Source organism: Carettochelys insculpta, chromosome 1 (assembly GCF_033958435.1).
Source record: "Carettochelys insculpta isolate YL-2023 chromosome 1, ASM3395843v1, whole genome shotgun sequence".
Lineage (NCBI taxonomy): Eukaryota > Metazoa > Chordata > Testudines > Carettochelyidae > Carettochelys > Carettochelys insculpta.
In genome coordinates this window covers 328,676,828-328,690,516 of record NC_134137.1, presented here as the reverse complement: position 1 = coordinate 328,690,516, position 13,689 = coordinate 328,676,828, and the positions used below count along the sequence as shown (strand labels likewise).

General features: G+C 39.3%; 1 protein-coding gene across 1 annotated transcript in view; it reads left to right on the top strand.

The window, feature by feature from the left end:
- Positions 1–13,689, top strand: part of SAMTOR (S-adenosylmethionine sensor upstream of mTORC1) — a 39,144-nt gene that overhangs the window by 17,075 nt on the left and 8,380 nt on the right. Inside the window, exons 2-4 of the mRNA XM_075014745.1 lie at positions 352–493; positions 6,129–6,302; positions 11,979–12,093. Of these exons, the coding sequence (XP_074870846.1) occupies positions 352–493; positions 6,129–6,302; positions 11,979–12,093 (431 nt within the window). The remainder of the gene's footprint in view (positions 1–351; positions 494–6,128; positions 6,303–11,978; positions 12,094–13,689) is intronic.

Sequence of the window (13,689 nt, the reverse complement as noted above, 5' to 3'; positions counted from 1 at the left end):
GTTTCAAGAAAATGCTCCAGTTCAATATTTTATTGAAAAGTTCCAATGTCATACTTGCATCCTTGTGAAATCCCAAAAGCAAAAATCAGGCTACGCCATGATCACAGTAGTTCATCTGCCGTCTGACCTTAATAAAAATGCATACACTATTGTTTTTAAAACTCTCTAAATATTAGTTCCGCTTTATTTTACGTATTTGAACGTGAAAGGGAGGGAGATTTTAATTTTTAATCTGATGGTTTGTCTACAGCATGCTTATGCTTTAGATGATTTAAACGTAAGACTAATATTTAAATAGCAAACATTAAATATATATAAGTATTCTGCTCAGTCTATTTTTGTTTTGTTTAGTGGGAGACTTTGACAAGATTTGGCGTGAACACTGTGAGGATGAGGAAACTCTTTGTGAGTATGCTGTGGCAATGAAAAACCTGGCAGATAATCACTGGACGAAATCTTGTGAAGGGGAAGGTCGAATTGAATGGTGTTGCAGGTAAATCTTTGCTTTCGCAACAAACTGTGTAAACTGTCAAATTGACAATCTGGGTCTTCAGTGTGGAGTATGGTGGTGGTTTCTTGCCTTCTCTACATATCTTCAATGCTCATGTTGTAATGTGTGGTTCATTTTTAAGTAAGCCTCAGATTTCCCATTATTCTTTGTATTCTTATCATTTAGGCTGTGATGTTCTAGATTTGAATGTTAAATCCAGACTAAATTATTCCCAACTAGGTTGAACAAAGATTTAAGGTGTTAACACTGTTAGCAGTTAAATTTATTAGAAAGGACATGCCTAGTACTTGGTTCTAAATCTAGATTCCTCAAATTGAGGAAGTACACTGTTATGAAATAATTGGTCATGTTTGCAGAGGACTTACAAAAGTTGGTTGCTAGCTACTTTTTGTAGCAGTACTGGTCCTTTTTTAAATATAGACCTTTCCTATATGATAGTCACATGTTCTAATGATCTCCCAATGGATTTGGAATCCTGGCAAGTTTTATACTTGGGGGTTTAAAGATGTAGAATAAGAAAATCCACCCTTGTGGTGGTTTTCATGCACAACATTCCATATATAATTTTTTTGTGTGTGAAAACTGTTCTTTTTGGCAGAGAGACAGGGTGGGTAAGATAATATCTTTTTATTGGGCCAAGTTTTGTTGGTGAAAAACAAGCTTTTGAGCTACATAGAACTCTTCCACAGGTCTGGGAAGGGTACTCATTTTTCCTCCTGTCTTCATAATTTCAAACAACATTTAGCAGGTTGGACGGTCCCTTAGGGTTTAGGCCCCAGCTCTAGTCTATGGCCAAATCATTTGACCAAAGGGTTGCACTAGGCACCAATTTCAGACTGCTGCCACCTGAGGAGGGGGCTGCCTTTCTCACAGTGAAAGGGAAAATTTCCTGACACTTTCTGTTCCAATGATAAGTCTCCCAAATGGAAATGACAATAGGTGTGGGGTAAGCTAAGTGATGGCATGAACGTTCTGTGACCCAGGGGTACGGGGGCCGGGGCATTAAGCTTTAAAATGGGGTGGGAAACCATTTTTGGATCGGGAGCCTCAGGCCAACACAAGTGAGAAGTGCCCTTCCCCACCCCCCAAAAAAACCAAACCCATTATCACTGATGTGTGGCCCCTAACAGAGAGACCTCACTCCCCTCACATTCCAGCACCATGGGCAGAGTGGTGGTGAAGTGGGGGACTGAGGTTCAGGACTTCCCCCATGCTAGATTAACTCCTCTTGGTGGCCCAAAGTGGAACCAAAAATGGGAGTTCAGGATTTGGTGTGCGGCAGAGGGCTGCCAATGAGCAAGTGTGGGGTCTGGGTGGGAGAAAAGGTGCATATATAGGCTTGGGGACAGTGGTGGGAGGTCAGGAGCGGGCTGGAGGAAGGGGGAGTCACTGGCCAGATACTGAGGAGGGGAGCTCCAAGCCTCGGGGCCAGATCCAGGCAAGCCACAGTCTAGATCCAGACCACCGTTTTGGGAGTGCCTCCCCCCAACCCTCTACTTTAAAGTCTAAAAGAGAGATTATTTGTGTAACCCTGCTAACTAGAAAAAGGAAGCATTTTACCTTGGAAGGGACAAACGGATTGAATTAACTTGTTTGGTTTATTGAAACAAAAGTCCTAAGAAAAGGCCCTGATTGTGAATGTAATGGATTTGTGTTCCTTGGAAATTCAGGGGTCAAACTAGTGCATAGAAGCCAGATGATAGAGGTAAACTGCTTCTCTGACGGGTTCTTGTCAACTTCTCAATAAATAGAGCTGAGAACGTATTTTGAGACTCCTCACTTCTTTAGAGACCAGAATTTCTCAAAATTTTGTTGTGTGTATCACTGAGGTAATGGGTCACATGGTGCTAGACCTTCTTTGTGTCCTGCTGCTTAACTGAATGAAAATGAAGTTGAAAAAATAATTTTCTTAAATAGAAAAAGAAATTGTAGTTGATATGATAATGGGATTGTAAAATTTCCTCTTAAGTAGTGGAATACTCCGAAAATATTGGAGAACCCTTCAGTAAGCCTTTTTTGAGGGCAAGGTGATTTTTCAGAGGCAGATCTTCTTAAGAAACTAATGAGGAAAGAAATTTTTCCCAGAAGCTAGAAGAAAGTGCATATCCAGTTTACCTTCCTTTCTATCTTGCTTTATCCCGTATTTGGTTAAGAAACTCTGCATGGAAGCAGCTTATGTAGACTAACCCTCTAATTCACACACAACATAATGCGTGCATTAGAGAAACCATCTATCCTTTTTAATTTTAAGAACAACTACTATGCAGATTTTTTATATATTTTTTTTTGGCTGCCTAATTGGAGTCTGAAAATATTCTGAGATTGAACAGGCACATAGAATCTAGTTTATGACAATCAGGTGTAAGTGGTTTTGTTGCTTAATTGAAATAATTCTTTATGGTTTCTAAAAAGTTAGTATATGGTGATATTGGCCATTCATAGCCTTAAAATAAGGAGACTTCACCTCATCCTGTATATTTGAAAGTTTCGGGTAGCGGCTTGGAAACTTTTACATATGGGGACAGATACAAGATTTGTCTGTTGAATTCCAGAAGTATATTTTGGAGCCCATGACCTAAGAGAATTATTGAAATAAACATGAACAGTAAATTAATCATATGCCCTCTGCTTCCTTCTTTTTACTTAGAAAACTTAGATTAGCAAATTCTATTTATTGTCTTTGCACTTCCCTGTGGTATAAGGGGATGCAGAAAAAGACAATTAGGAAAATAACTCCAAATCAAAGGCCTTGTTTCCACTTAGAGGATTTGCTAGTTATAGCAAAATCGCCTTGTGTATAAATAGCACCTACTGGGGGAAAAAAAAGAGTACTTTTGCTGATGCAGCTATTCTGGATCTGCAAGCAAAATAAGTTACAGCATAAGCATTCTTTTACTGCTATAACCGCATCTACATTACAATTTTGCTAGCATGGCCATTTAGTGTCTAATGTAGCTATGCTAACAAAACTTAACTATAGGTGCTTTGTCTGGTTCTGTAATTTACTTAAGTAAAGAAGCATTCAAGAAGAGAGAGGAGAAGTGGTCCCTAAATAAGATAGAGATGGAATTCCATGGCCTGTTCATCATCCATTTTACTTTTTGTGTCAGTGTGGAAATATATTTTGCCCTGTCTTGCATGGTTGGTGATCAGCAGAATTATCTAAAAATTCTTGTATTCTAACAATTGTAAATTCCTTGACTATGCTGGAACAGAATCAGAACAGTGAACGTGCAGTAACTGAACGAAAAGTCTCTTCCCCCCCGCCCCCCCATAGCAGACTCTGGAATCTTCCGTGGGAGAAACTGCATACAAAGATGTTCTTCCAGAAAAATTGGTGTCTGCCTCAGTTCAGAATCTGTTTTAAGCATTGTGTAGCTGAGAACCTGAAATTGTATTCCTCTATCAAAATCCAATATCTCCCTCAGTAAGGAGATGCAAAGCTTCTAATGAACAGAACTTTTTTCAACTTTGTTTCTCATAAAATGAAAAACAAAACAAAAAAAAGCAGCTGAACAATTAAATGTTTTAGAACAAGACTCCTAATGTAAACAAGGTTTAATATCTGATATGCTGAGAAAATTACAACCTCACGAGTTTTAAACTGTGAACCTACAGTGACCCAAGGGACAATCAATAATAGCAAAAGTATATAATTACAGAAGAAGATCTGTATTCCGGAGGTGAACCAGAGTGAAGTTGAAAGCAACTTCAATTTCACCTTAGAACTATGGAAGGAAAGAGCATTACTGTTAATAAGCATATATTATCAATACCAGCTAGAGCGCAGAAGGGTTCACCTCTGGATTACAGAGCTTCTGGGCTCTAGCTGGTATTGATAATATATGCTTATTAACAGTAATGCTCTTGCCTTCCATAGTTCTAAAGTGAAATTGAAGTTGCTTTCAAGGTTGATCTTGACATTTTTAAGTCTTTGCTTTATAGTTTACCTACACCAGTCCTTATGACTGAGTTATATTCCTTCTTTTCACTTACTGTTTTACAAGTAAAGTTGACCTTCTCTAACCTGGCATCCCAGGGGACCGGGGGAGGTCAATATTGTCTAGCACATTGCCAACACTTCCACTGCTTAGTAAGTTCTTTAGAAGATATTTAAGGGGTAAATTACAGCTAAATAACTTCACAGAACACTGAGAGGCAACAACTGATGACTGTAAACAAACTGAGACCATGGGGAAACTCAGTCACACCCGTAAGTGGTCATCCATCTGTTTTACAGAAATCATGCCGGATTATGGTGGTTGCCGGATGAGAGAGGTTCATACTGTACTTGCTAAACCCCCCTATTTCTGGAGATTACACAGCTAGCATGAAAATGAGGGCAAAGAATATACTTCTAATTATAGCCCTGTTAAGGGTATTTTCACTAGGTCTGCATTCCCTGCTGTTTAAAGTTAGGATCCATGTATGTGTAGTTAATATGGAACTTATCTAACGGGGGAAAAATCCATATATCTCACTTCAACTTAGTTCAGCTTTTGACTACTGCCTCTGGGTTAAAACACCTGAAAACAAAGAAGCCAATCCTAATTTCATGCCATCTGTACTGAAAATAAGTGGCCAAAGAAGTGAGGAAAATCAGTGCCTTCTAAAAACTATTGGAAACAATGCACTCTACAGGTAACATTGGGTTTTGTTCTTTGAATGTGTATTGTTGCTTTGACATGGGACTTTAGTTGCCAAGTGTTACATCCTTGAATGAGTTAAATTTAAAATTGTTTTTCCTTAATTCTCACTTCATCATGCTGCTACTAAATTCAAATTAGTTTAGGTAGGACCCTATCAAATTCATGGTCAATTTTGGTCAATTTCACAGTCTTAAGATTTTTAAGTCCTAAATTTCATGACTTCAACTGTTGTAATCTGAAATTTCAGTGTTGTTGTAGGGCTTCTGATCCATAAGCAAGGGTGGGGGAAGGGGTTGGGAAGGAGAAGGTTATTGTACTGCTACCCTTACTTCTGTGCTGCTTTGGCAGCATTGTCTTCAGAGCTGAAGAGTTTCCTGGCCAGAAGTCCCTCTCTGAAGGCAGAGCTGCCACTAGCACCAGTGCAAAAGTAAGGATTGAATAGTATAGTATTGCCAACCTTTACTTCTATGATCCTGCCTGTAGAACTGGGCCATCAGTCGCTAGCCGTGTCTCTCCCACCACCCAACTCTGAAATCAGTGCAGAAATAAGGGTGACAGAACCATGATCCCCCGCCCACCACTAAACCAATTTTGTGCACCTCCTGCCACCCAGCAGCTCTCTTTTGGATAAGGACTCCTCTCTCCTTCCCCCCATTTCAGAAAAGTTGATTTACTTCCCCACATGAAATATGTATGGTCTAGAGTAAAAGCATACTAAGGACTAGATTTCATGGCCCAATTCATTTTTCATTGCTGTGAATTTTTGGTAGGGACCTAGATTTATGTAAACTCCAATAATAACTTCTATAAAAGTCTTCATTTCAAGGCTCGGGTATAATCAGTTTAATAATAAAATTTACCATGAAGTTTAAGTAACATGTAGACTCAAAGCACCTCTAGTCATAAATATTGCTAAACTCCATTATTGCTGGTCTGCTAAAATATTACTTTGGATATTTCTTTTTTAGTGTATGCAGAGAATATTTTCAAAATGGCGGAAAGAAAAAAGCACTTGAAAAAGATGAGAAAAGAGCAGTTCTTGCATCTAAGACAACTTCAGCCTTAAATGATCAGCAGACTCCCAAAATTGAAGAACCCTTGTCAGATGTCAGCTTTACAAATCGTGAAACCGTATCGGAGGAGTAAGTTGTAAATTTCTGCTAGAGTGTAAAAGTTTGCAAAAGAGAAGTTTTTTTCCCATTCTTGTAACACTGACTACTGTGAAATTGCATTACCCTAATGCATTTCCAGTGCAACTTTTTACAGCTGTAAAAAAGGAAAGAAGTTAAGCACGTACATGCCGTAAACCCTCAAAATGCATGATTTTGGGTTGTGCTTAACTCACATTAATGGAAGTTAAGCGCAGCTCAAAACCCCTGCCCTGGTTCAATTCACCCTTCCCATCCCCACTCACCACATGTGCATGGCTGTGCTCACCCCTCACACGCAGCTCCAGCTTAACCTCCCCACCCCTGGTTCAGAGCTCCAGCCGGCTTACCACCTGAGCATGGCTCTGGTTCACCACCCCTTCCTCCACTAGTTCAACCCCCACGGCTCTGGTTCATCCCCACCGCCTCACCACCAGAGTGTGGCTCCAGCTCATCACACCTGTGCGTGTGTGGCTCCGGCTCAACCTCTGTCACCCTGGTTCAAACCCCACGTGTGGCTCTGGCTCAACCCGTCCCCGGCCCTAATTCAAACCCTCTGCATGCAGCTCACCGCCCTTGCGCATGGCTCTGACTCAACCCATGCCCGGGTTCAACCAACCCCCCCACCCCACCCCACCCACACACGTGTGCGGCTTCAGCACGACTCCCCGTCTCCCTTGCAGCCCTAACCCACCCCAGGCTTAAACTCCCTACCCTCATCTCACACCCTTAACCCCCCTCCAACCCCAAGACTTAACTTGCAAAAGGAACTTCAGGTGTTCCTGCTGCTTCCCTGTCTGTAGAACATGCATTCCCCCAGGGAAAGAAGCTGTCACCGACTTATGCAAAATTCCAGTTACGCGAGGGTGCATGGGAACAGAACCCTCAAGTAAATTGAGGGGCTACTGTATTAATATGCTTCAGGAAATATTTTTGGTAAATATTACAAAAATAGTGGCCCAGAACTTACTCTCAATTTTTTTCAATTCAAGAAAAACCAATTTAATTGTCATTTTCATTATTACAACAACTTGTGAAATGATCCCATTTTGTTAGCAATCTTGGTGTGTTATTTATAATACAGGTTGTGTGCCTCCCTGGTCTGGCATCCTTGGGACCTCACTAGTCCTGAATGAGGGATTTTTGCCAAAACAGGGGAGGTTAAAGGCCACACCCTGCCACTTTGTCCTGTGGCCGCAGCTCACCACCACAGACGACCCCTCTCAGCTCCAACCCAGTACTCTGTCCCTGCAGATACAGGGACATAAAATTTTTCATTGAAGATTACAGAGCAGTTTAACTTTTAACAGGTGGATTGATTTAAATCAGTGCTTTGAATTGAAATTGTATAGTTAGTTACATCACGAAGCTTCGAAACCTTGATTTTAAATAAACTTGCATTTGTACTTTTATGTTGCTAAAGATAAGTTAATGTTTGATTTGCAACCAGATATAGCCTTTACTTAAATATATGTAGATATTGTGTATTCTCCTGTTTAGCAAAAGAAAAAAACCAAACTTTAACGTAATCACATAGTTTTAACATACATTTATTCAGATTCTTGGTGGGGAGGGGGTGTGGTGTTTTTTCTAAGTTGTTTTTTACTCCTGGATTGGTGTCAAGCTGCATTTGGATGGAAACTGAAAATCAATCAAATGTGTATATCAGCAGACTTTTTTTAAAAATTACAGCACATTTAAAAAGTTTACATGAGAAAAAGTAAACTTTGATCAAAATCATATCTTGCATTTAAAACTAATTTATTAAACAAAGGAAATATTAACCATAATTGTCAACCATAATTGACTGTTTCTGGTTATTGTGGGAAGGATTTTCAAAGTTGTGCAGGTACCTCTAGATTATGGTAAGATTCTTTCTCTCCCTTCCTCTCCTACCTTTTTAAAAACATCTTAAATTGCAGTCTGGATCTGGTGTAGAGGACATTACATATAGGCATCCAACAGTTTTGATTCAGATAGCATTACAGCTGCACCTCCTAGGAAGAGAGGGTTCAAAAATATGTTTTTTTTCTGCTTGACAACTGTGGACCTTCTCAGAGTTCATTAGAGTTTTTGCCAGCTCTTGAAGAAACAGTTCATAGCAGTAAGGATGCTTCATAGTCCCTGCTGCACAATTACCTGTTTACACCTAAATCTATATTTTTCAAAGGTAAATTTCTGGTTCAGAATTTCTCTATGGTAATTCCAGGAAAGCCCACGTGTTTTTTGCACTGCTAGTAGTTCAGTGTTGTTGCAGAATGCATTGTTATTTATCATAGAAAAGGAGATCAATGGAAAGATGAAATAAGCTTGCAGTTTTTGTTGCAGCCATACCCTGTCTTTTCAGTCTTGTTCCTTTGTTTTCTTCACTTTGTTTCTTCATACAATTCTCTAATTGCAGTGATGGTGTGATGATGTTTTTGAAAGCCAGAGGAAAAGTATTGAGCCCAAATATATCTACTGTTTTTGCCAGTTTACTCTTCTGCTTCATAAGTAGAAATTTTATTTTGTAGGACTAGAGAAGAAAATGCACAAGGACAAATTGCTGCAACATAATTTTTTATCTTTCATACTGAATAACAGACAGCTTCAACTCATGTTTCTGTAGGGTAAAAATATATTTATGTACAATTGCATGGATGCATGTTTCCAGTACATTCTTTGGAAGTCCATTTTTTAAATCATTCCTGTAAGATAATCATCCTTCACAAGGAGGAACAAACTTAGTGTTTGTTCACTGGGGGGAGGGGGAAAGCTGACATTCCATTTTCCTGAAGAAGTTTAAGGTATTGATGCAATTAAGCATAGAGGCTGTGCTTACACTTGCATTTCTCTTTTGAAAGGTATGCAAATGAGGGAAATAGAAAATGCAAATGAGGCACAGATTTGTATATCTGGCACCTCCATTTGCATATTTGGAAAGAGCTTCTTTTGAAAGAAGGAAACCAGTGTAGACGCTGCTCTTTTGAAAGTAAACCCCATCTTCGAAGGAATCCTTCCCTTTCTTACGGGAAGAAGGATTCTTTTTCGAAGATGGGGTTTACTTTCAAAGGAGCAGTGTCTCTACTGGTTTTCTTCTTTCGAAAGCAGCTCTCGAAATAATATGCAAATGAGGTGCTGGATATGCAAATCTGCACCTTGTTTGCATTTTCAGTTTACCTCATTTGCATATCATTGAAAAGAGGAATGCAAGCACAGACACAGCCATAGTGAACTAAGAATGTGAACTAAATTTTATTAAAGATGGGGTACAATAATTTTTTTACCAAAATACAGTGCAGATCCCTGCTTCAGTATTACAATCTGTAAGATAGACTTTTCTTGAAGGTGCTTCAAAAATTACGATATTAATACACCAATATCTCTTGGTAATGTATATTTTTTTCCTTCGATTTTAAAGCTATGGGTTAACCCAAATGAGGAGTGGGGAAACATGTTTGAGTTGCAGGCACTGACTCTCAAAAAAAAAAAAAAAAAAAAAAAAAAACACTGAGCCCCTCAATGATCTGGCTCCATGGTTGGGAGCTCCATGCTCACTTGTGGTGCTGTAAAGGGACAGGGCAAGCCCCATTCCTTGCAGGCCAGCTCAAGAAAAGCTGCAGGCAGGATCTGGCCTGTGGTTATAGGTTTCCCACCCCCAACCTACACCATTGCCTCCTGGCAGTGTAGTAAAGCATTCACATTCACTTCAGCTCTTTGAAGAGCAATCATATAGGAGGATGAATGGCATATTCTGCCGTTTGTGTAAAATGACTTGATATGTATTATTGGGTCCTGACTCTTTCAGAGATTCTCCATACCAGCATCTTCCATTGACTTCAATTGGAAGTCTGGACAGAATTATATAGCAAATCCCTGTATTAGTCCTACCAATTTGCGATAAGGAGTTCAAAATGTAATATTCCTGAAAAAGGCACAGAATTTTTCTTTCCCCACCTGCATTCAGATTCCATAATTGTGGTGCAGTTAATTTGAGGGGTAACAAAGCCTGTTTAAATCGACCACATATTATTGAGATGGGAAACCTATATGGACCTGTTTAGCAGAAAAGCATATTCATCAGGGCTGGTCAGTTTCCTGGCTGCTTCTCCCTCCCTTCCCCCAGCAGTGCTGCTGTCAGGGTGACAGTGGTGCAGCTGGGGGAAAGGGCTCTTAGGCAGCTAGGCAAGCTGATAGCCACAGAGCAGCTTCAAGTTGTGCTTAACTCGCTGTAACACCAGTTATGAGCAACCTGAATCTGCATATTTTGAGGGTTTACTGTACTGTCAGGTCGTAACTTTAGGTATCATCTGTTTGATGGTTTTCTTTGGATGCAGTCTGCTCTAAACTTTAAGAAAGCCTTGGCTCTTCTAAGGATGACACACGTCGATTCTGAAATCTGAAGTGCCATCCTACAAAGATACCTCTGAATCCGAATACTTCGATAGCTTGCAATGTAAATAGCAAAAATGGTTTCATATGTAGGCCTAATGCTATATATTTCTGATATAACATCAGTGTATACTGATAGTAAACCAAATTATGTGAAATAAAAATTTCAATTATCCAGTTAAAAGCACTGTCATTTTGCTATATATACACACAGGTTTCACAATTAAAATAATATTGAAATTTACAGTAGAATGATTTCGTCCTGTAAACACTGAGAACACACAGATAAATCTCACTGTGAAGAAGCTTTCCTGAAATGCTATATGCATTTTTTATTTAACCACGTCTTCTAGTTTGTAATTTAATATTTTTTAAATGTTTTAAAAAAAAATTATAAATGTTGTGTGTCTGGATCCTTACAAAGAAAACAATGCTATATGAGAAATGAATACATAAATATTTACGTGTATTAGCAATTTATAGTCTCTTGCTTTGAGAGGCATTTTTAACCATAATATGAACTGTAGGTTGAACCTCTCTCATCCGGCACCCTTGGGACCTGACTGGTGCTGAGTAAGAGAATTTGCCAGACTACGGAAGGTCAATATTTTCTATCACTTTACCAATGGTTTCACTGCTTACTGGGCTCTTAAAAAAAACATTTAGCGATTAAATTATAGTTAAATAACAGCGCAAAACAGTGAGAGCCAACTCTGGTGTCTGTAAAACTTAGCCACACTCGTAAGTGGTTGTCCGGCTAACTAAAATCATGCCGCATTATGGATGTTGCTAGATGAGTGTTACAGAATAGAGTTCAATCAGCAATACATTTTACTCTTGAAGTCAGACTAACAAATCCAAGGCTATCAAAACATACACAGGATTCCTAAATCTTTTTTTAGTTGTTAACATATTGGTATAATAGTCTCAGCCTTTCATGTTGGTAATTCTCATTCAACCACTGTCCTCAACTAGGTCTTATGCTTAAAGTAATACTCCCCACCAAGTGTAAGCATCAGCCACAAAACTCATCATTTATCATGCTGATCAGAATCATTTTATTGTGGCCATGTGGTCCTCACTTGGTCTCCTCATGTTCAACCATGCTCTCTCACCTTATGCTTATGTTGTACATTGTTAAGGCAAGGGATCATTTCCTTAGCATAGTGACCACCTGTAGGCACCTTCAGGGTATAAATGAAAAAAAAAAATGCTTTCTATTACTTTTTCTCTAACTGTCTAATTCAGAATATACTTTCAATAAACAAAATTTGATAAAACTGAATTTTCTACTTTTAGGTTGCTGCTCCCATCAGGAAAAATTAGGTTACTTGACGTTGGCAGTTGCTTTAATCCATTTCTGAAGTTTGAAGAATTCTTGACTGTCGGCATAGACATTGTCCCAGCTGTTGAGGTATGTAATGTTAACTGAATATCTTTTTAGTTTGAACTGATGTATTTTAGGAGTACTTTCTACCTTAAAAGACGTAAGGGACTATGTTTCTGTTTTTCAAAGTAGGTATTCTGTATGGCTTCTGGGCAGCTGGAGGAAGGATGTCAATGGAAAAAAATTGAGTTCGTTTTAACAAACTTACCACAAAGATGTCAAGCAAGCACAGTAGAAATGGCCAATTTGGCTTGTGATCCATATGCAGCTTCTTTTACAGTTAGTGTGGCTTGCAGAGCCCTCCTGAAATCTGTCACCCTGCCCCTCCACACCCCCTATTCTTCACCCACCGGACTTGGAGGGCAGTCGGGGGGGGGGGGGGAAACATGGGAATTGTTCCTTGCAGAAGAGTGGTGACGTACAGGCTTCAGCAAAAGTACACCCTCAATCCCCCAAGTCCCTGCAGGGTAGAAGCCCCAGTAGGTGTGTCCCAGCTCTCTAGTTTCTGAACTTTGTCTTATGCAGCTTGGAGTGTCAGTAAGTTTGTCCACCTCTGCTCTATGAATTTTTAGTGTTAAGGAAACAAGGAAAAAACTGGCAAATCCCATAGACAGGCAGGGTATTTTTAAAGGTTGTTTTCATTTTTCCACTAGCTAAAAACAAGGAAAAACAAACTACTTCATTTTATAGCAAGATAAATATACTATAATCAGAGGCATTGACTAGATGCAACAATCAGCACAGAAATTATGGCTAAATTTATCATTTGTGCCCCCACACAAAACTGCACTGTCTTAATTAAATCTGTGCAACACAACATCCTTAGCTGTGCCAGTGCAATCTATTTTTGGGGGAGGCAGGGGGGAGAATTCTAAAATGTTGTAAATTCTGCTGCAATTGTTATGTACTGCTTTTGTCTCCCCCTCTTGGCCTTATTTATGTTACTGAGGATTAACCAGAGTTTCTTTAATGGAATGCTGAGTGCCTTCAACAAAAGTGAGTCACAAGAGTGAGAGGGAGATGAAAAGATACAAAAAAGGGATAGAATTTTATTTTAAAACTTTAACCATGCCTTCTGTCTTCAAGAATCCTGAAGTGAATGAGTATTTTCATAATTTCAGAAGTGTAATTGGAAGCTAATACATACTACAGGTAATCTCTGAAAAGAGTAAAAATGTAACAGCGGCCATTGTGAGCAGCACTGTTGAAATTAGTGCATGACCAAATTTGATTGAAAACTGAGGGAATGGCTATATTTGAACACAGTAATAGTTCTTCCTTCATATTCTTAGGTACTAGTTCAGGCAGTAGTTCACAGTGGCCAAGGAATCAGCATTATATAGAACATATGTACAGTAATAACAGCTTGAATATAATGCTGTCCTTCAGCAAAGATATATGCTATCCTTTGCTGCTGCTTGGTATAAAGGCTTATTGTTTGCAGCTGTATGGCAATATTTAGGCAGAGCATGCCCTATATGTTGTTGTGCTCACTAGATGCTGGATCCATAAAAGGATATAAGTGCCTACATTTGAGCACTACTGAGATGCTTTGCTCAGCTTCTGCCTGCTGTAGGAAAGCTACGTTATCTCAATGAATTATGTCTGTTACTGCTTCAGTCT